The 24,432-nt window shown below is 33.8% G+C and overlaps 1 protein-coding gene and 1 long non-coding RNA gene across 2 annotated transcripts in view; one reads left to right on the forward strand and one right to left on the reverse strand.

Annotated features, from left to right (window-relative positions):
- LOC141381282 (uncharacterized) overlaps nucleotides 1-5,393 on the reverse strand; it is a 7,597-nt gene extending 2,204 nt beyond the window's left edge. Inside the window, exons 1-3 of the long non-coding RNA XR_012401222.1 lie at nucleotides 5,061-5,393; nucleotides 4,849-4,971; nucleotides 1-1,151 (exon numbers count right to left, since the gene is read on the reverse strand). The exon at nucleotides 1-1,151 is cut by the window's left edge and continues 2,204 nt beyond it. This is a non-coding gene — a long non-coding RNA (uncharacterized lncRNA). The remainder of the gene's footprint in view (nucleotides 1,152-4,848; nucleotides 4,972-5,060) is intronic.
- The window catches only part of LOC100536643 (zinc-binding protein A33), a 38,873-nt gene continuing 19,435 nt past the window's right edge, over nucleotides 4,995-24,432 (forward strand). The window contains exon 1 of the mRNA XM_003198167.6: nucleotides 4,995-5,474. Within this exon, the coding sequence (XP_003198215.2) occupies nucleotides 5,076-5,474 (399 nt within the window). The 5' untranslated portion in view covers nucleotides 4,995-5,075. The remainder of the gene's footprint in view (nucleotides 5,475-24,432) is intronic.

The raw sequence follows: 24,432 nt of genomic DNA on the forward strand, positions 1-24,432 counted from the left end.
TGATACAAGGCAGGACAGATCCATGCTTTCATGTCCTTGATGCCAAATTCTGACCCTACCATTCGAATGTCGCAGCAGAAATTGAGACTCAGACCAGGCAACATTTTTTCAATCTTGTTTTGTCCAATGTTGGTGAGCCTGTGCGAATTGTAGCCTCAATTTCCTGTTCTTAGCTGACAGGAGTGGCACCTGGTGTGGTCTTCTGCTGCTGTAGTCCATCCGCCTTAAGGTTGGACTTGTTGTGTTTTTAGAGATGCTCTTCTGCACACCTCGGTTGTAACGAGTGGTTATTTGAGTTACTGTTGCCTTTCTATCAGCTGGAGCCAGTCTGGCCATTCTCCTCTGACCTCTGGCATCAACAAGGCATTTGCACCCACAGAACTGCCACTCACTCGATATTTTCTCTTTTTCAGACCATTCTCTCTAAACTCTAGAGATGGTTGTGCGTGAAAACCCCAGTAGATCAGCAGCTTCTGAAATACTCAGACCAGCTCGTCTGGCACAACAATCATGCCACGTATAGAGTCACTTAAATTACCTTTCCTTCCCATTCTGATGCTCGGTTTGAACTGCAGTAGATCGTCTTGACCATGTCTACATGCATTGAAATGCTGCCATGTGATTGGCAGATTAGAAACAAGCAGTTGGACAGGTGTACCTAATAAAGTGGCAGGTGAGTGCACACTATATCTGCTACAACGTATGCCCACAGAACATTTGTTTTCATCCATATTTGAAATTTAGTGTCATGAAAGTAATTTTAAACAAAAAGTGGACAATTTACTTGCGAACGGCTTGCATGCTGTCATTATTATACATCAACGTCAGTGTGAACTCAAGTTTCAAGTAACTCTTGCAGTTACAGGTTTCAGACATGAACTTTGTGAAAAAGGCTCAGAATAAAATGCAGATATCAGTTTAAAATTAATAACAACATGTTTATCCCTTCAGGTTAAGAAAAATGAATAATGCTGCCCCGAAGATCAGCAAGTTTCTCTAAGTTGACCAATGTCTTCATTCTGAAGGTAATGATCCTGCCGTCTTCCAGCATGGTAATGAAATCCAGAAGTAGATTCAGTTGTTTTGTCATTGCAGATTGTGGAGGAACCTTCTAGGAGACGCTTGAGTTTGATCCAGAATGGCTGGCCATCCTGAAATGGACAGACAAACCTTCAGAAACCATCCCGCAGTTGCTGGAACCCTCCGCTGGACAACAGACTACACAGCAGATACAAAACACTTGACAATGATCACAATTGCTCATTTTCTGAAAGCTTTCTGATACCACATATTCGTTTCTATTTCTAAATGTTTTAGCATCCTGTTCCTCTGCTTCTTTCAGGTGGGATTTCAGCCCTTCAGACAGACATCTACGTCCTGGTGAAGGGCAAAGTGAACAGACTTACAGGGAGGAGTTTTTTCCACTTCCTTGATGACTTGAAGTTTCAGAAGAACTGCATTTACGGGAATTAAAAATGTAAGACAATATAAATGACTTTATCCTCACTTTTGTTCAATGTAAAGTATCCTTCCCTAAATAAAACTGTTCATTTTAAAGTGTTCTTTGACAAAAAAGAAGAAAAGGGGAAAATATACTCATTCCAAGCTGTTAAATATTGTAATATAATGTTAAAAAAGCTTTGTTATCTCTTCATTAAGTTAGCTTAATAGATGGGGTTTCCTATAAAAATAATCAACTGATCGTGTTAAAATCAGAGATTTGACTCATTTTAGATTTTGTACATTTCTCTGGTAATTAGTCAATATATTTTTTTTGTTTGTTTCTTTTTTTTTTTTTTTTTTTGTAAATTATTGGTGACATTTCCTAAATATAGAAATGACGTTTAAACATTTCTCTCTCTTTTTTGACTAAAATAACCAGATAGTATCAAGTTTTCAGACATGCTCATTTTACTCGACACAATACTAATGTTTTAGCTTTAGAGGAGTTTTTAGAGGAATTTAAGCGAGTTTTTCTGGCAGCTGCCATTTTCTGAAGAAATGCTCTAAACCACAATATTTTTACTTGAAATGTTAAAGAGATGTTATCAGACCATAATAGAATAAAATGCATATGAACATTTTACTTAAACCCATACATTTCAGATTCCTGTCTCCTATTTCTTCTGTTAAACAACTGTGTTTGAATGGGATCGTTATTATAAATGACATCCATTCATTATCAGCATCATTAAATGTAACATCAAACCAAAATATGAAATCAAACAAATGTAAAATTAAGAAGAAATTTAAAAATAAAACACCGGAAACTAATGTTTTGGGTTAAAGGGGTACAAAGAGTTGAGATTCCTTTATCAAATGACAAAAGTATGCATGGATCACAGAAATGAAATGAAAAAGACAGAATCAATGAACTATGAATAGTTTTACTGCTCGTCTTCAAGTATGAGCGGGCGCCGCCATTGGAATCTGTTTGGCTGGAGACTTCCGATCTGGTTCACATCAATTTCTAGAGGTTAAAAACAGCTCGTTATGCTGCTTGATGCTCTTATATGTTCTTGTTGTATTATTCTACTTTTCATGTAAAGTCATGAACACACTTTTTTGTAGAGCAGGTAGTAAAACTGCTCTAGGCTCAGCTCAGGTGAAAACACTGAACTGAAGAGGAACCAGAATGAAGGAGAGGACCAGAGAGAGACCCAGCGCTCCTGACAGAACCCAATCCCTCTGGTTCTAGCTGAACACACAACAGTCAACAAGATCACACACACACACACACACACACACACACACACACACACACACACACACACACACACACACACACACACACACACACACACACACACACACACACACACACACACACACACACACAACTGAAGTCAGAATTATTAGCCCCCCTTTTAATTTTTTTTTCTTTGTTAAATATTTCCAAAATTATGTTTCACAAAGCAAGAAAATTTTCACAGTTTGTCTGATAATATTTTTTCCTCTGAGGAAAGTCTTATTTGTTTTATTTTTGCTAGAATAAAAGCAGTTTTTAATTTTTAATCCCCGTTTTAAGGACAAAATTATTAGCCCCTTTAAGCTATATATATTTTTTGATAGTCTACAGAACAAAACATCGTTATACAATAACTTTCCTAATTACCCCTTACCTGCCTAGTTAACCTAATTAACCTAGTTAAGCCTTTAAATGTGACTTTAAGCTGTGTAGAAGTGTCTTGAAAAATATCTAGTCAAAATTATTTACTGTCATTATGGCAAAGATAAAATAAATCAGTTATTAGAAATGAGTTATTAAAACTATTATGATTAGAAATGTGTTGAGAAAATCTTCTCTCCGTTAAACAGAAATTGTGGGGAAAAATTAACAGAGGGTGTAATATTTCAGAAGGGCTAATAATTCTAACTTCAACTGTATATATATATATATATATATATATATATATATATATATATATATATATATATATATATATATATATATATACATACACACACACACACACACACACACACACACACACACACATACACCAGCCACTTTATTAGGTACACCTGTCCAACTGCACATTAACACAAATTTCTAATTAGGCAGCAACTCAACACATTTAGGCTTGTAGACAGGGTCAAGATGATCTGCTGCAGAAAAAAAAGTGATTTAAGTGACTTGGAATATGGCAGAGTTGTTGGTGCCAGACAGACTGGTCTGAGTATTTCAGAAACTGTTTTCTGAAATAGTATACAGTAGTATTTCATGCACAAGCAACTCTAGGGTTACAGACAATGGTCCAAAAAAGCGGATTTGCTACAGCAGCAGACAACCACACCTAGTGCCACTCCTGTCAGCTAAGAACAGGAAACTGACGCTACAATTTGCACAGGCTCACTAAAATTAGACAATAGAAAATTAGAAAAATGTTGCCTGAAGAGTCTTGATTTCTGCTAAAACATTCGGATGATAACATCAATAACATGAAAGCAAGGATCCATCCTGCCTTTTATCAATGGTTCAGGTTGGCAGTGAAGGTGTAATGGTATGGGGAATATTTTCCTAGCACATTTTGGGCTCATTAGTACCAAATGAGCATTGTGTCAATGCCACAGCCTACCCTGAGTATTATTGCTGACCATGTCCATCCCTTTATGATCACAGTGTACCCATCTTCTAATGGCTACTTCCAGCAGGATAACACATATGTCATAAATCACGAATCATCTCAGACTGGTTTCTTGAACATGACAATAGCATGTCACTGTACTCGAATGGCCTCCACAGTCACCAGAACTCAATCCAATAGAGCACCTTTGGGATGTGGTGGAACAGGAGATTCGCATCATGGATGTGCAGTTGATAAATCTGCAGCAACTGCATGATGCTATTATGTGAATATGGACCAAAATCTCTGAGGAATATTTCCAGTACCTTGTTGAATCTCAAAAAATCTCAAGGCAAAAGAGGGTCAGTACTAGTAAGGTGTACCTAATAAAGTGGCCAGTGAGTGTGTGTATGTAAATTCTTGTAGTGTATACGAATTCGCATCAGTTGAGTAATACAATTACGTGTAAACAATAACAATGTAAACGATTACAATTTAATTTAAGTCATGATGCATAAACATAACATTTGTTGTTCTCCTAAATACTAAAATGCAATGAAACATTATCATGCTGATGTTTATTTGCTTTATTTTTACAGATTGCATTTGAAACACTCAAGGAATTCCAACTGCATTTAATAAAAAAATACTAAAATGTCTTTATGGCATTAAGACATTAAATACACATCAACTCTGCATAAACATAAACACACAGACACAGTGCATTAATAATACATTTAATATGACATAGCAGAAATGTAAACAGTGAAACCACACCTACTATTCAAATCAGACTCCAGGAACAGACTGAAGCATGAGGATGTTCAGTCACCAGCTCTTCCGATCACTCAAAACACTTCTAGTTTTACTAGTCGAGTGTGCTCAAACCACTCCTTCTCTTCAGCTGCATGTCAAGACAGACACTTCATCAGATCTTCTGTTTTAAGCAACGACACCTGTGAAGATGTCCAATCCCTCCGCTTAAAACCGCACCTGCTAGAAGAGAAGATGTCCACAAGCCTGCCCGAAGAGGATCTGTCCTGTCCAGTGTGCTGCGAGATCTTCCAGGATCCGGTGCTCCTGCCTTGTAGCCACAGCTTCTGCAGGAGATGTTTGGAGCGTTTCTGGAAGAGTGCCCTGCTTCGCAGCTGCCCTGTCTGCAGGAGAAGAGCCTCCAAGAAAAGCCCTCCTTCAAACCGGGCCCTCAAAAACCTGTGCGAAGCCTTTCAGCTGGGAAAAGGCCAGGGGAATGCATCAGGATCCAACCTCCTCTGCTGGAGACATGGGGAGAAGCTTAAACTCTTCTGTCTGGTGGATCAGGAGCCCATTTGTGTGGTTTGCCAAGCCTCAAAAATGCACAAAGGTCACGACTGCTCTCCCACAGAAGAGGCGGCTCTCGAATGCAAGGTAGAGTCTGACAGGGCCACATTGTTTCCTCTAACTGGTTCACATTGTGCAGCAGTCAGTACTGGTGTTCTCATGATTTACAGCGGCAGCGCATAAGAATGCTGTTTATCAAGTTTGCTTTGACGTTATCTCGGTCTGTTCGGCCAAAAAAAAAAAAAAAAAAAGAGATCATGGCAGGCTTTCAAACAACATCTTGTACATTCCCCGAGCTCAAGCTATGAGTGTGGCATATGAGTTCCATTGTTTTCTAGGAAAAGGGTCCAAAATGTTAGATAAATCTTTCAATAGTGTACTTGGATTGAATAAGGGTAATGCTGGTCAGAGAGGGTTGTGTCGGAAAGGAGTTGCGATAGTCACCATTCAGCTGGTGGATTGTAGGTTAGTTTTGGCTGGAAAAGAGAAAAAGTATATAGATGAAAAGAGATGGGCGTCATGGGGGTGCTGTGAGTATACGTTCACCTCACTGCTGGTTTGAGCCTCGGCTAGATTAGTTGGCTTTTCTGTGTGGAGTTTGCATGTTCTACCCATGTTTGCTTGGATTTCCTCCGAGTACTTCGGTTTCCCCCACAGTCCCATGTATATGGGCCATTCTTCAACTTTGGGCACTTTTAGCCTTGTAAAGTTGAGTAAAAAAACTTGTTAACATAACATAGCCTCATAAGTGTAACAATGTGTCTAGTTTTAAGATCTGTAAGAGGACAAACTTAAGATAAGAAGAAAAACAATTTTTTCTATCGTGAACTGAACAAATTTTCACCACATATCAAAGAACAGCTTATTTCAAAATGAAATAAATTATGGCAGTCAAACATCTAGTTTAAGATCATTTTTGTATCTAGTTTAAACAACCCCCCCCCCCCACCCAAAAAAAAACAAAAAACATATATATATATATATATATATATATATATATATATATATATATATATATATATATATGTATTTAAATATATTATATATTAATTATACATTTGTCCATCGAATAAATTAGTTGTATGCTGAATTGTACACCTGTCACATTCTAAAAATTAATTTAACTCTTAATTTGTTAAAGACATTATTTGAAAATAAATAAACTGAATTTGTATATTAAATAGAGCATGAACTTATACATTGTGAATACACTTTTAATGTGTCATGAGAACTTTTTAAATATTTTGAAAAATGTGTGTGGTGGTGGAAATGACATTTCAACAGTTTATTGTGAAAAAAAATTTAAATAGCTTCACCGATTAGCTTTGAATTGATGCTAGCCTTTCAAGTATACAAAACACTCTTATTTATACCTTCATTTTGTTTGGTTTTTAAAAACATTTTTGAAGGTACAACATGTTTGGAAATGATGTGGAATAAATGTATTTCCTTATTAAGCAATATTTATCTTGATTTTTCTTCAAGTGTTGTTGATAAAAATGTAAATTCCCTCCATCTTTAACATGTTCTCAGATGGCACTATTCATTTTCATAGAAACCACCTAAATAATCTTTCACACAAACTTTTTAAAGCGACATTACAGTGTTGTGGAAATGACACTGATACTTTGCGGCAGCTATATTTTGTATTAAAAATAATATTGATAATAGTCTCACATCAACTGTAAAATATTTAATTTTTTTACTAGTGCTTAATTAAGATACACAAATAGATATCAGATAAATAATATTTTAACATGTAATTTTCATTGTTGAAGTTTAAAACTCAACCAGGTGAAAACAGTGATCTTGACACCTAAAAGGAGGTTGAATTATATGAAAAATACAATAAAAAGGTAGAAAAAATTTTTAAAGTAGGTTTTATGATTAGTTTGACAAAGAAAAAGGAATTTGAACAAAATTTTATTTATTTTTGGATATATGATCAAAGGACAAATAAGGATGGCCGTATAATCACTCATATATTGAATTGAATAAACTAAATTGGCCGTAATGTATGGATGTGAATGAGTGAGTGTTTACATCTATCCCAGTTCTGGGATTCAGCTGGAAGGGCATCCACTTGGTAAAACATATGCTGGATAAGTTAGCAGTTCATTCCGCTGTGACGACCCCTGATGGATAAAGGGACTAAGCAGAAGAAATGACAGATTTCTGAGAATGTGCACCTCAGTATTGATACTGATACAACAGCCTCCTACAAACAATCAGGTCTCAAAGAAGCTCTAGTGCTTGAAAAAGGTATGAAGTGTAAGTAAAAAAATAACGAGGATGTACAAGATCTCAAATGGAGATGTTTGTTCAGGATAGCAGTCTTGAAGTAGCCTACATGGCAGTACCCTGGGTTTAGAGTCAGAATGAACATTCTTAAACCCAAACATTTCATACAGTTTTAGTTTACTGCCTTTAAATGTAAATTAAGTTGCCTTCCTTGCATGACCTTGGCAGCCACCAAAGCAGTGTTTTCTTTGTTGAAGGTGCAGCAGGTGATTGTCTTCACAAACATTTTGTTTGTTGTGCTGGTTGAAAGTCTCTTTACAGTCCAATAGTAATGATTACAGTAAATGATCTAACTGTGTTTATAATGTATTTTTATATTCTGGATGAGGCATAAAACTAAAAATTTGCTAAGTAGCCATAACTGTCTGTTAACAAATGTAGATTTGGGCTTTTGTGCGTCTCTGTTCACGCATATCCGCCATTAGCGTGTACCCACCAGCATGAGCACTGCAAGTTCTGAATCAATAAAATCCCGAATCAATACTGGAGTTACTTTTGCACGCTGGAGAAAGGAGACACCATGGCTGATGTATTTCTCTTAGACAGGTATAAAGAGCTGATGTACATTGAGTTTTTATAAATTGGTTATATGCACAGAAGTGTTGTTCAGCCCCTGAAATCTTCTGGCGATAGATGGATGTGACTATTTTCTGTTTCATAAGGTCCTTTTAAAGTATTGAATAAAATAAGCTGCGTCCCAAATCGCATACTTATGCACTATGCTACGCCATTTTGTAGTATAAAGAGTGTAAGTAGTGTGTTCACACTGAAAACTCTAAAAATAATAAGTGCACTTTAATTACCCGGATGATGCACTCATTCAGCCGCTAAAATGAAGTGTGGAATGATGGACACTTCACGCACTTAACGACCGCAGGTTTGCTTACGTAGCGGAAAGGGCGGAGCTATCGGACGCACATGTTGACTTTATTTATTTTAGATAGTGAAAGCAAAATTCTCCTACGAGAGTGATTATAGCGCATCCCGATGGTGAATGCAGCAATACTCACAGCAGGTGTATTTGATAATTCGGTCGTTTATTTCCCTGATTTGGCAACCGTCAAACGTCATCAGGGAAATGGTTTGAATTTCCGCTTAGTAAAAAAAAAACATCAGTGTGCCATTTGGGACGACACTACATACATATACTATCCTGTTGAGTGTATAAGTGCATAAGTGCATAGTGCATGAGTGAATAGTGTATAGTGTGCCATTTGGGACGCAGCTATAGATTTGTATTTAACAACAAAACATCAGTAAATAGCGCTATTCCTCCTAGCCTGCGATATTGAGCTAAAGTTGGTTTTATATTAGGTAATTTTTGAACAATGACAGCCTGTGATGCGCTCCCGATATTGTTTACCATGCTACTCTGAATATTCGTTCTGAAATAGCATGTAAGTGTGGCTTTGTAATAAGTATAATTGTTGCACACCGCCGGCCAACCACTAACTACATTTTTAACTGTGGAATGAAATGAACTAGTGGGTTGTCTGCTGTCGTGTCTCGGTGCACGCGTTTCACGATTTCAGGAAGCATGGCTTTGAAACACAGTCCCTCCCCTGCCGTCCAAAGATAATATGCTATCCGATTAGCATTTTGGCCGATCACCTACTGCAGAGGTTCTCAAAGTGGGGGTCTGGACCCCCCGAGGGGTCGTGGGACAATGAAGAGGGTTGCCTGGTGATTTTCAAAAATCAATTAATTTTTATTAAACCTTAAGACTTACTGTATTTTATCAATAACCTACTGAAGAGAAAAAAATAGTCATTTATAGTTACTATAAACTACATTGTTACTATAGTAGCTTATAGTTCTATTGGATTGCGACTTCTCGGGTAATTACATTATACTAAAGACACAGCAATACTGTCAGATGCAGCAGATTTTGTAACACCAGGTTAAACTTTCTAGCCCATTTACAGCACTGACATACATAAAAAAACAAAGAATAGACTTGGGTCTATTGGTGTGTTTGTGCGCGTCATTGCATACAAGGTTTCTGTATTTATAACCATCACCTCAGAGAATATTGGGGGTCACGAGTCACTGGCATTGTCATTTTGGGGGTCGCGGGCTGAAAAGTTTGGGAAACCCTGACCTACTGCACCTTTAAGTTTCAACACCTGTCTGAGATGGTTATCAGTGTCAGTCATTCATTCATTTTCCTTTGGATTAGTCTTATTTATCAGGGGTCGCCACAGCGGAATGAACTATTGAACTATTCTGGTATTTGTTTTACGCTGCGTTTTTTTTATTTGTTTTACGCACACAGAAATCTCCAAACAAAATGAACAGCCAGAACTTGAACCTGCAACCTTTTTTGCTGTAAGGCGACTGCTAACCACTATTGTTCTCACTGTTCCATACCCATCCCCATTCTACAATAGGTAATCATTTGCTCAAGATGTAATCATCTCAAATAGTGCAGAAACAAGAAACTGTTAACATCTCATTAGAATTCAGCTCTTTTGGGAAATAAGCTTCAACACACAATTTAGAGTAGTAGTTGGGCAGTGGCAGACGAATTTCTTACATATTAAGTGAACCAACATCCAAAAACGTATGGCAAACTTGTGAGTCGGGGGGCTGCACAGTGGCGCAGTGAGTAGCACATCCGCCTTACAGCAAGAAGGTTGCTGGTTCGAGCCTCGGCTGGGCCAGTTGGCATATCTGTGTGGAGTTTGCATGTTCTCCTCGTGTTGGTGTGCATTTCCTCCGAGTGCTCCAGTTTCCCCCACAAGTCCAAAGACACGCGGTACAGGTGAATTGGGTAAGCTAAATTGTTTGTTGTGTATTTGTGTGATTGAGTGTGTATGAATCCCCCTCAGTGATGGGTTGCAGCTTGGAAGCGGTTCATTCCGCTGTGGCGACCCCAGATTAATAAAGGGACTAAGCTGAAAAGAAAATGAATAAATGAAACTGGTGAGTTATTAGGAATTAATGTGCACTCATGGTGTTGATGGAGCCAACTGTGTCAGTCCAGTTTTTAGAGTTGAAGTTCAGACTGTGTCTGAGCCTCGTACATTATCAGGAAGGCTATTCCAGAGTTAAGGAGTCATAAATGAGAAGGCTCGACCTCTTTTCGTAGACTTACTATCTGCTTATACTTTTCTCAGACCTAAAGCCACAGTTCAGATCAACTGTGTCTTGTATTTCAAGACATTAGTCAGGTTTCTGTCCTCAAACTGCTCCCCTGTGTATTAAACTAATTTCTGTTTTGTTTTGATGTGATTTTTGATTGTTGTACACTCTCAGAAATAAAGGTACAGGAGCTGTCACTGGTCCTTTTCAAAAGGTACATATTTATACCTGAAGGGTCTATAATGGTACATCAAAGGTACTTTTTAGGTACATTTGGGCACTAATATGTGCCTTTGAGGAACCACTGTGAACTCTTTGAGTTAAAAAATGTATTTTTAGAAAAGGTACTGCCCCAGTGACAGCTCCTGTATCTTTATCTTTCTGAGAATGTAGCTTTGAAATAACTGCAATCATTCTACATTATGTAGAACTGTAATGTGATCAAAACCTGCCTGGAACATAGCTGTGCGTTTATCTGAAAATAGATTGCTCATCAGCCAATCAAAGCCACATATTCATAGTGCCCTGTAGTGTTGACCTTATTCTTCACATTAGAGCAGGTGCAGCAATTGAAACCTTATGGAATGGAAATGCATGGTGAGTTGCATTCTGCCATGTTTTTGTATATGCTCAAGAGCACACGATTGAAACTATTGCAAATCACCATAAAAAAAGCTGTTTTATAGTAATAATTGTCTATAAACATCTCAAACTGTGGAGTGCTTAGAGTTTACCTCAAGTCCAAGTAAATGTTATACAATTAACCTATAGAGGTTACCATGTGCCAAATTCCCAGAATTCCCATTGTGCTGTAACAACACATTCTCTATTGGCTTGAGACTTCCAGACTCCATGAATTTTAGTCTGTAAGGAACCTGCTGTATAAAACATAAGCAAGAGTGTTGGAGCCAACAGACTAGTGGTTAAGTGTGCCGACACATAGCACCATGGTGCTCAAGGTGACCTGAGTTTGATTAACAGCTTGATGCTCCCAATGATTTTCTGTGTATTAATATATAATTTATATAATATATATATAAAACATACCAGAGTAACTGGCGGTTTATTCCACTGTGGCGATCTCTGAAAAATAGGGAATTAATCAATGGAAAGTGATTGCGTGATTTAGTCATAAAAAATAGTTTGTGATGTTGCAATTATATTCCTTTTTATCTTTATGTATAGTCGTAAACACACTTTATTGTTGAAGGAAGGATCATTAACGGGATCAAGGGGTTCTCCTCCTCACGCTCGGAGGGCGAGAGCATTTTTTTTCTCTTTCCTGTGAAGAAATGATCACCAATGTATCCATAATCCTGGACCAGGTCGTATCCTGTGCTGATTCTGCATGTGGTCAAGAAGGAGCGGAGAGCATCAGGCTGATTCCTGAAAGACTACAGTGACAAATGAGTGACAGGCGAGTCTTCGCATTGATCCTGTGGGCCAACATAATTACCCGCCAGTTACCTACTCAGACCTGCAGTTCTCCACGATGTACATCCAGTGTTCTCCAGCCTGCGGCATAGGCTGCAGCTGCACAAGATGTTTGGCCAGAGAAGAAATGGTTCTGCCCAACTGAGCCTGGTTTCTCTCAAGGTTTTTTCCTTTCACTTTTGTCGATTGGTAAAGTTTGTTCCACACCACTGTTGCCACTGGCTTGCTTGGTTTGGGACTTGTGGAGCTGCTCATCAATGGATTTGCTATTCAGTGTTTGGACTTTCAGTAGTGAATATCAAACCACACTGAACTGAACTAAACTAAACTTTAAACACTGAAAACTGGACTGACACTGTTTGAGTTTACCAGAACTTCTATGTTAAGCTGCGTTGACAATCTACATTTTAAAAATCTCTCCATAAATAAACATGAATCGAATTGAATTAAACAAGTAGTTGACCTTTCCATCCATTTGTTATTCCTACTCATTTCCCTATAGGCAACTTGATTGGGATAAAATCAAAAACACACAGAAAAAAGCATACTTCAGCATTGCAGAAAAATGTCAAGTAAGGGATAAAAGCTTTAAAGAATTTTAAATGCACAGTGTGAAGACAAAGAACCACTAGACGAGAAGTGCATTTAAAATCTTTTACCTCAAAGCAAGAAGTTGATTATCCTGTTTTTTCCATTGTTATTTGCAAAATTGTAGACAAGCTAAAACTAGTTTTGCTCTTTCAAGAGCATTATTTGCCTGAATTTTTATCAGTTATGACATGTTAGATCCCTAAGTCTGCACTTTAGAATCAGAAGTCATGCGCATGCATGTACATGACACAAGAATATCCAATAGCTCATCTGAAATATGGCTACCTCAGATATGTTTAAGCACATTTGTGAGTTTTTTACTCCTTATTGGCTCCATGTTGAAGCACATCAATGTCCACCAGAATACATACATTGTAAAACCCAACAGTCAATTTTATCAAATGAAATGAGTGTAGTTAACTCAAAATTTACTGAAAGTTAATTCTACTAATTTGTAAAGAATTTTGAACTCAGTGTTGAAGGTAATGAGTTAATTAATTACCTCATTACTTAAACTTAAATGGAATAGGTTCACAGTACTCATAAAGCTACTTTTTTTTTTACTCAAATGGTTTGTTGCAATGGGTTTCCTCAAAAGGTTTGAGTTATATTAACTTATTAGCTCTTTCAGTACTCAGTTGGTTTGAGTTTTCTTCATTTATTGGGCTTTACTGTGCTCAAGATTCTTCGTTTAGTCAAATGGATTAAGTTTACAGGACCCTTTAGGATTAGTTTTTGAACTCAAATGGTTTGTTGCAATTGGTTTCCTCAAATGGTTTGTTACCTTAACTTTTCGGATTTTACAGTGTAGATGAAAGAAGACGTCATCGTTCGTCACTGAGTTACAATGATTTCTCCTAATAATTGAATAGGCCCATAGACAGGGGGGTTCCAAGCATAATCCTCTGGTGGCTGTCGCTTCACCGTGACTGAGGAAAATTTAATGTGCTCGCAGTTTGTTATTGTTCTACTGATCCTAATGATCTAGTTTTTAATTTAAAACTTTAACAAACTCCTATATTTTTTTTTTCTAATGATATAAGATAAGTAATAAATTTGTATTAAAAAATGTGTCAATGTGTCTTCCTTTTAAATCTTTAGGAAATGTTTTTGGTACATTAAATAGTGTGGTTATGATGACCATCCACCATATATATATATATATATATATATATATATATATATATATATATATATATATATATATATATATATATGTGTGTGTGTGTGTATATATATATATATATATATATATATATATATATATATATATATATATATATATATATATATATATATATATATATATATATAAATATATATATAAAATGTCACTAAAATGCAACCTATTAAAACTTCCTACTTAAGTAGAAAATGAGGTGATTTACTGCAAAAAGGTCAGTGTTTTAAGAAATAAAATAATATAAAATAAAATAAAATAAAATAAAATAAAATTAAATTAAATTAAATTAAATTAAATTAAATTAAATTAAATTAAATTAAATTAAATTAAATTAAATTAAATTAAATTAAATTAAATTAAATTAAATTAAAATTTCACCAGGCTGGCTATGGCCCTGTTGAAAAAAGCAAGATTATTTTGAATAATTTTTTCAACAATGCCTAGAACTACCTGTGCATTACACAATTTTCAGAATCAAAGATTTCAACACATCAACAGATTGTTCCTGTGTTAAATTCAGATTTTTAAACCTGCATTCAGAGCAATTGTATAATACTCTACAGACATACCCATTACTGTTGCTTGGTGACCATTTCACATATCAGTACAGAGCCAAAGAAGTTAGCTTTTCTTATTTAGTGAAATCTTACTAAATATGGAGTGACTATTTTTAAAAAGCAATAAGCCATGTGAAAGTCTTCATTGCTTTATTAACTATGCTTAAAACCTTAACAAGTCAAGGCCTGGTTGCAATGCACATGCTGATTTTGACCTAATGAATCATAAAACATATTCAGCATCTACCTGATAATTCACTTACACCACACATGTAAAATACTATAGTAATTTATAGTAAAAACTATAGTGCTTTTGACCAATACTATAGTAAAGTGTATCATACTGAATATGGTATATACTGTTTTTTTTTTAAATAAAGGCTACAGCATACTGTAGTATTAACTATAATAAACTGTTGAAAATAAACACAAACTGTAGTATACTTTACTACGTTTTTGCTACAATGGGGTTCTTAGAATGACATTTGCTGTTGTTAAAAACCTAATTCTGTAATTTGTTTATGTTGCTATAAGTGTATTTCTAAAGCAACTACAGAATTATTACAAAAAATTAATTCAAGTACTTTACCATATCGTTCAAAGAAATAATATGATTTACTATACATTACTATAGTATTTTATCACATAAGGCTGAGACAAGCCCAAGGAATACTTCAGTTTTTAAACTAAATTATGTGTGTATCATAATGCAATGTATTGCTATCTCAGATACTTTAAGCACATTGAATTGTTTTTGCTACTGAGTTTGTCCACAAGGTGTCAGTACTAACCTAGCTTGTTATTTCTTTGTCAGGAAAGAAACGAGATGAACTGCATTAGAAAAAAATTAAATGACATTTGAAATGCAAATAATAATTTCATTTTACATCACAAATGTATCGTGGTAAAGAATACATGAATATTAAATATACAGCTGAAGTCAGAATTATTAGCCCCCCTTTGTCTTTTTTAAATGTTTCCCAAATTATGTTTAACAAAGCAAGAACATTGTCTGAGTATGTCTGATATTTTTTTTTCTTCCAGAGAAAGTCTTATTTGTTTTATTTCAGCTGGAATAAAAGCAGTTTTTAATTTTTAAAATCCATTTTAAGGTCAAAATGATTAGCCCCTTTAATCTAATTTCTTTTTCGATAGTTTAAAGAACAAACTATTGTTATACAATAACTTGCCTAATTGCTCTAAACTGCCTAGCTCACTTAATGAGCTAGTTAAGCCTTTAAATGTCACTTTAAGCTGTATAGAAGTGTCTTGAAAAAATCACTTCTAGTCCCAGCCCCTCGCCTGGAGAAATGTCAGTCTATAGCAATCGCCAAATGACACATATTCATTCACACTTTTCGCCATTCAAATTATACAAGTGAAATGTCTTGTGTATTCTATAGTCTTTGTATATAGTTATGTGATGTAATCTTTGCTATGTCTGAGTTTACTTAACAAATGCGTTTCAAAACCATCTCAAGAGAACATAAAATCTTTTTTTTTGCTTAATAACATATGCACGAACATGCACTCAGACAAGTTCAATTTCCAGAATAGAGTCATACCAACACTTTTAGAAATACGCCAGCTGTCACTAGGGTGATACCTATTAATACATCAAGGGTAAATATTAGTGCCTAAAAAGTATAAAAGTGTTCCTCTTAAAACTTGTTTGTACTATTATATTCTTTTGAGCTACCAATATGGACCTTTCAGGTACAAAAGTGTACCTTTTGAAAAGGAAAAGTGACAGTGACAGCTCACATAGCTTTATTTAGAAGTGTACAAGTGTAATTTACAATCACAGTTAAGAACCATTTTGTCAAAACGGGAATTCTCACCTTATTGTCACCTCACAGGTGTGTGCTTGCGCATTGGATACCGTCCACTGTTTGCACAGGCTGCGGACTAATTAAATACTAATATAAAAAAAGTAACATTTATTTTGCAGACTAAGCGTTTTGCTTTATAAGACCTCGGTGTATCATCAAGAGCCTTGAGGATTTATTGTATGTGTTTATTTTTATGCTCAAAATTGGCTGACCATCAACTTACGTTATGCAAATCACCAAGGACAATATATTCAATTAATAGTCCTCTTTTATTTTCTTTAATTCTCTTTAATTCAGGAGAAAATATCTTCTGAATTTGGTTTTGTGTGTAAATAAATTTAATGTGAATCAGGGGTCACCAAACTCCCTGGAGGGCTAGTGTCTTGCAAGGTTTAGTTCCATCCCTAATCAGACACCCCCGGGCTAGCTAATCAAGCTCTTAAGCTGCGATCACACTAGAGTTTGTGCATGCAAAATTTTGTCATACTGTCCTGCAAAAAGGGGTGAGATTAAACAAGATGATTAGACATTTAAAAAAGCCAATGATTGGTCCATAGTAGTTATTATGATGCGGCACCTGTCAAAAAGTTTGATGGATTGTAGCCCCGCCCCTAAGGCGGGACTTCCGGTCTAAGCCCCGCCCCTTTTATATAAACTTTATAGTGCCGGTAATTAGATTCTTATCGGTTTAATATAAAATAATAATTCCGGTAATTAGATTTTTATCAGACTAATTAAATTATATTTCCGGTAATTAGATTTTTATCAGCCTAATTAAATTAGATTTTTATCAGCCTAATTAAATTAATAGGCTATTTCCAGGTAATGAAAATATTGGTAATTAAATTCTAATCAAACTGAAATAAAATTAATATAATAATAATAACGGTAATTAAATTAGTGTTATTAGAACCATTATTTAATATTTTTAATTATTACAGTAATTTATATTTATTATATTACATCAAATTATATTATATTATATTAAGTTGTATAAAATTAATATTTTATTAAATAATATTATGTATTGTATTATATTATATCATATTAAGTTATATTAAATCATTATTTTATTAACTTATATTATAATTATATTATATTATGTTATATTATTATATTATATTTTATATCATATTAAGTTATATTAAATCATTATTTTATTAACTTATATTATAATTATATTATATTATATTATATTATTATATTATTATAATATTGATATTTATATTAAATTTAATTAAGTTATATTATATATCATGATTATTCTATTATACTATATCATTACATTATTATATTATATTATATCATTACATTATTATATTATATTATATCATTACATTATTATATTATATTATATTATATTATATTATATTATATTATATTATATTATATTATATTATATTATATTATAATTAATAAACTATTAACATAAACATTTCTTTATTTTCATACCGATGTTACCTCTGTGTGTCAGTCTGGGCCTGAGCGTGTGAGTGATGATAAGGAAAACTTTGGATAACATCCCGTCAACTGCTTGTGAAAGATAGATTTATATCAGATGTAGAATATGTATATCTGATTGTATGTGTTGGGTGTCTCCCACTAACTACTATATGTTGTTAGGTGATTAGAAAGTGTGCTGATATCTATATATCCACATACAGTCAACTGTATGCATATGTATGTGTCTGTGTGTGTCTCTGTGTGTGTCTCTGTGTGTGTGTGTGTGTGTGTGTGTGTGTGTGTGTGTGTGTGTGTGTGTGTGTGTGTGTGTGTGTGTGTGTGTGTGTGTGTACGTGTGCATGCGCTCGAGCGAACTTGGGTCTGGCCTTGTATGTTTGAATACATGACACAGTATTTACTAAATATGTTCATTAATAGGTTATGTTGTTTTTTACATTATTACTACATTAATACATATTTAAAGACACACAAACTTTTTAATGTATCTTTGTCTGACTATTAAATTTAAATATGTTTACAATATTTCTTGTCGGCTTAGCACATTTATTAATCCGCGGTCGCCACAGCGGAATGAGCCGTCAACTTATCCAGCAAGTTTTTACGCAGCTGAGCCCCTTCCAGCCGCAACCAATCTCTGGAAAAATGTTTACAATATTAATCCAGTAAATAACAAATCTTAATCTTTATTGACAATAAATTGTCACACCTTTTAAAACAACGTTATCTAAAATGTAATATTCTAAAATGTTGAAAAACACAGATGTAAATTCAAGTTGTCTTTATAATTAATGAAAACTTTTTTTATGAAAAACTATTTAAAATGAAAGTTTTTCCTTTGAGTAACATGTTTTCAATTTATTTACATGTATGACCTGTAATTTATGGTACACATTGTAATACAGTTAATCCAAAGCCTAATGTTTTGAGCACTGGTCATCAATGGTGTTGGTTTAAAAAATCAACATAAAATATTTACTAAAAAGGACTTATCAGTCTTATCAGACATTATTGTTATTTCTATTTCAAAAGATAAATAAAATGTAATTTTATTAAAATAAATTGTAGTAATTGCATTACTAGACAACTTAGTTACTGAATTTTAAATTTAAACTGTTTTTATTTCATTGCAAATACTTGATCATATAAAGAGAAATATGTATATTATTCAGAATAATGGGAAAACGCTGATAATTATTTTAAGAAGAAAAATTGGCTCTCAGTTTATCTAAAAACAGTACAGCTCCAGTCCTTAGTTAAATCTACTTAATGTTTTATAGTAAAATTTTCTAGTTTAACTACTGATTCCACCATTTATATGTTCATACAACAGTGTCAAATCTAGTAAGTCTACAAATTTGTCAAAATTAGTCCAGTTTACAAGTAGCTCTTGAAAGTAGACTGATTACTTTTTTACAGGGTAAATAATGCTTTTCTTCTACCAATAGATTTAATCAAGATTATTGTCACTACACACAATTTGTTGGGAGTGTATATACTTCTTTAAACAATGTTTTTTTATTGGCAAACACATTTTCAAATTTTCAAACTAAAATCTAGCATAATGTTTTTCACTCTGAATATAAAAGCTTTATCTGTGCATTTCACTTGGAAAAGTGATGTTTAAAATACTATTCATTAAACTTACTGCATGACTGGAGTTTTATTTTTTACAAACCAATAGCATTGACCTAATTCATGCTTTTGATTTTCCACTCTGTAGCAGTTTTTCAACACAAAATGTAAACGTTTTATGCATGTGCTAAAAATCTGTAATTTTGCACCACTGTCAGAGTTTGTATGTAACAAAGCATACATGTTTTTAAAACTGTCAGTTTTCAAAAGTTACTTAACGTTGTCTCCTTTCTTCTGGAGTTTTTAGGAACAACAATGTTTCATTTGTGGGGGAAAGAAAAAAAAGTGATGTTTTGAAATACATTGGTTACACCAATATGGTGTAAAGGTTAGAAGTTGGGGTTTCATCCAGACGGCTGGGGCTCAACGCCTGATTTTTTAATGCTTTTTAACCTCTAAAGTGTCCCAAGTAACATTAATAACAACACTTAGCCACAATTATTTGTATCGCAGTTGAAGGCTACACTTAATACTGCCAGCAAAACACAATAATAACAAAGAGTAAACACTTTCTTATTTTAAGAATACTTTGCAGTAAACTTTAATGCATTAGTAAGTTTATTTTATCCACCTTCTGATGCAGAATGTTTTTGAAACATTTGATTATGTTTTTATGACCACGGGCATCTCACCCAAATATTTGACCTAATTCAAGTAACCAGTGCTGCAGTTTTTAATCACAAAATGTCTTTACAAACTTTTTTGCGTATGTGTTAAAAGTCTAATTTTACACAACTCTTATAGCGTCCGTTACAATGCATACAGTAAATGTCACAATAACCATTTCTACTGCCAATTATCTTTTGGTGTCTAATTCTTCACAATATTTTTTTCACGAGAACTATGAATCTACAAAGGCAAGGCAAGGCAAGACAAGGCAAGTTTATTTCTATAGCACATTTCATACACAGTGGTAATTCAAAGTGCTTTACATAAACAGGAATAAAAGATACAACTATAAGAAAAATAAAAACAAATAATGAAAAAATAAAAAAAAATTATAAAAACAGATCAAATGTGTTAAAACAAGTTATAAAAGAATGAAAAGAAGAGAAAAACATATTAGTGTGATCTGTCAATAGTGCGATCTGTCTACAAAACTAAAAGAATAGTTGCCACTAAATCTGTATTAATATCTTGTTCAACAGTGTCTAATGTACTGTGTATTAAAACTGTATTCTTTTGAACTGTCATGAAAGTTTGCGTTGTGAATGTTTTGGTTTTAAACCAGAGACAACCAACAATATTATGTATACCTTTTGTTCAAATACTTTTTCAAATGAAAGATAAATTATGAAATTGTATGTCAGTGCATCTTTAAAACTAAATTGGGCAAAAAAAAATTAGGTTGTCTTTCTAAACTGACTACAAAACCGTTATACATGAGAACTGTGTGTTATTGGGTTGACTTAAACGTTAACCAATTTTAATAAATGTTCTACAGTTTATACATTTGCTTTAAACAAGTGACCAGTCCTTGACACACTATGCAACATTCTAATTTTCTAAATGTTTAAATATACATTTGGCATAAATACAGGGCTTTAATCAGTTTTGACAATGTTTCTATGATTTGTTTCACACCATCATGTTTTGCACCTAGCTCAATTTTTTACTTTTTTACAGGAAAGGCATAGACACTTGAGTTGATAAACTTTTATTTCAAGTAAATATACACTGAAATAGAGTAGTACATAACAAACAAACATGGATTGCATTACCATAATAAAGACAAATTAACTAAGAAAAAAAAATACATTTATACAGTCATACATTGAAGAAAAAACAGGGTACACCAGAACAATAAAGACATTACTGAATATTACCAAACAACAAAGAAATGCTGCTAAAAGCATTCTGTCATGTTCTAGTATGTGGCTAGTCATAACATCCACAATCTCAGCAATATTTGTTATTTTGTTTTGTGAAACCAGTGACACACAAATATCTGTTATATATGTGGACATACATAGAACCTGCGTTACCCCCCATCTCATCACTCAATTCAGTCAGCACCTCCAGAATTTTTGTATTGGTTTCACAGACAGCACCATTGTTATGAAAACACAGGTGTGTCAAATGATTTATCGTATCGGCCCATGAGTTTAGGTCCCTCTCACAACGTCCATTTCTCTCTTGAGATTTTTCACACGTTTGACATCTCCGTACAATCATGTTTAGAATCACACACATCATTAATGATCTTCTCCAGAAGAAAAACCATATGGTCCCTATAATGCTGTTTAAACATGTTGTCCACAATAGACCTTATTTGACAATCAAAAACAGGGTTGCACTCGTACTCGGGCCTTTCATGCGCATTATCGTCAGTATTTTGAGAACAATAGCAACCACCCATCTTTGCATGGTGGCTGTCAGAAAAAAATCTGAAAATATTTTTAAGAAAAGTTTTTTCTTTAATCACAATACCAAGTTTGACCCATAATCTGTGTAGATCATATAAAGTAGTACCTTAAAGATGCGGCCTGTGTCCTTAAACAGCGATAGTTCAGCCCTAATAGTTCAGTGCAAACAAGACCAAAGTAGGGGCTGTGGTCCTCAAAGATAGTACCTTTTTATGTCTTTAATCTTCTTTTTACTCCTGATCAATTGGTTCTTGTAGAAAGCTTTAGGATCAGTGACTGTAGCCAGAAGCATTACTCCTTGGTAGCTAGAAGTAAAAATGGGTGTTTTATCTACACATTCAAACAGGCCCGCCCTCACTCACGGGGAGGTACTATGAACATCTGCTATGGTGTCATAAAACTCATGATAGTTGACATCTTGTCTTTTATTTAAGACATAGGCGTGATGATGTAGGGATACCTATTTTAGTTTTAGTTTTAGGTTGATAAAATATAATGCACAGCTGAAGTCATCTCAAAACTCATTGCCAAAATGGACAATACAATTAATTTGAATGTTTTTAAGCAAATATGTACAGTCTTTTCAACATTATTCTGCAGTTTGAATTGTTCAATACAATTGTTTATTTGGTTTCCTATTTGGGCTCAAAGCAGTCACATATTTAACTGAAATTTGCATCTTTCATGATAGTGTTCTTTTTCAAAGAATGATTGAGAAGAAATAGGATTACATCTACACTTGCATATTCTTTTTAGAATTTAAGTGAACTATACTTGTTAGAAAATACAATTAAATTTATGAAATAACCCATATTCCATAACTTATTACAATGCCTTTGAGGTCAAGAAAGAGATCAAGTTTAGGAGCCATTACCTCATAATTGGTTATTAGATAAAAGTTATTTTAAAAAGTCAAGTTTGGTTAAAAACCTAGGCTTTCTTAAATTTGTTCTGTTAAAACATAAAGAAATTTTAAAAATCAAGTTATGCATTATACGTTCTGGAGATATATAAACATACACTTTACCATCAGATAATCTACGAATAACAATATTCACCAATTTTATACAAAAGGTACCAAAACCGTTTGCTTATGTTTGTTGCAGAGTAGCAATTTTTTTGTTTGTTTTTTTATGTTATGTGATACTAAATCTATTTTCTGGCCAATAATTTTAGTGATATACTTATGATAAAGTTGAAATAAAAAGCTGATACATTTAGTTAAACATCATGTGCTTGACATTTTGGTAAATAGTTAAAGCTTCTGATTGTACTAATTGAATATTTAGCATTTTGAAAGGTAAATGTGTGTCAGGGTATGTAAAGCTGACCCCTCTAACTTGTTTGGTTGAGATTTGTGGAATGTTTCCACAAATTGAAATATTAAAGTGTTTTTCTTATTCACTATTCTGCAACTTTGATGCAACATTGTAAAAGTGTTAGAAATATACAAAAGTACATGTCATGCTGTTTTGTAAAAACAGACAGTCATATCAGTAAAGAACTGCACTTCCTGAGACAAACATTTTGTTTTGCTGTAAATCTATAATATTTTAGTTTGTCTGTCAGGATGTAAGCATACAACTTACATATAACTGACTTTTTGTACGACAATCTTTCGATGAACATGTTTACATTATATTGTGACATTTTTAGAGTGGTCTTTGAAATAGATACAATATCACAGATGTAAAGTACTCGAACAATGTTTGAACAATGTTAGCTGATTGCTGTACTTAAGTACTACTTTTATGATTTGTACCCTACTTGAGTACAGTTAAAATTAATGTTTACTTTTACTTCATTACTTTTTTAATAACAGTATTTTTTTTTTTTTACAACTTTCAATTTTATTTATTCTCAAAAAAAAGTTCCTCACTCCTATCAAAACGACAAAGCTGCTTAAATTAATGTTATTTACTTTGTAATTGACATTCATTTCAATATTCCATCAAACTGGTCAGACATGCTCTTCGATTGTTTAGAAGTCATGTCCTGTCACATTGAGCTCTACAATACACATCAACCCCAGTAAGTCTGCTATCAGTACACTTCTGTTAAGCTAAACATAAGAAATTATACATTTAGTCCATTGTCTGTGTACATATCCACATAATTGTATTTAGATGCCGCACAGAAATAAACTTAAACCTCACTTAAGTATATTTAAACTTATACAAACAGAAAGCGTTTAGTTATTGGTCCTACAGTATGCTTGGTCATTGGTTTACGCGTACAATTTTATTACAGTACGTGTTCTAAGTACATTTGGTTAGTAGTTATTTTGACACCCTTTGATTAATTGGGACACATAATTTTTCTACATAATGTTATAGACACATGTATTAAGACAGAGAATAAATTTGTTTGAGTCGACTTAACTGAAATGAACTGCGAACATGTCAAATCTTTATAAAAGACGGTAATCTTATAATAACACAAATTTAACTGCTTACTGCAGTGAGAAAAATATTAAAATCAAATCACATAAACATAAAAAGTATACATGCAGCTAGACAAAGAGCCTGTATAATTCAATGTAATTAATTATTTGCTATCTTGAAATGCCATATTTTGAAATATTAAATTTGGTATATTTGA

This window comes from Danio rerio, chromosome 3 (genome assembly GCF_049306965.1).
Source record: "Danio rerio strain Tuebingen ecotype United States chromosome 3, GRCz12tu, whole genome shotgun sequence".
In the NCBI taxonomy this organism is placed as follows: Eukaryota; Metazoa; Chordata; class Actinopteri; order Cypriniformes; family Danionidae; genus Danio; species Danio rerio.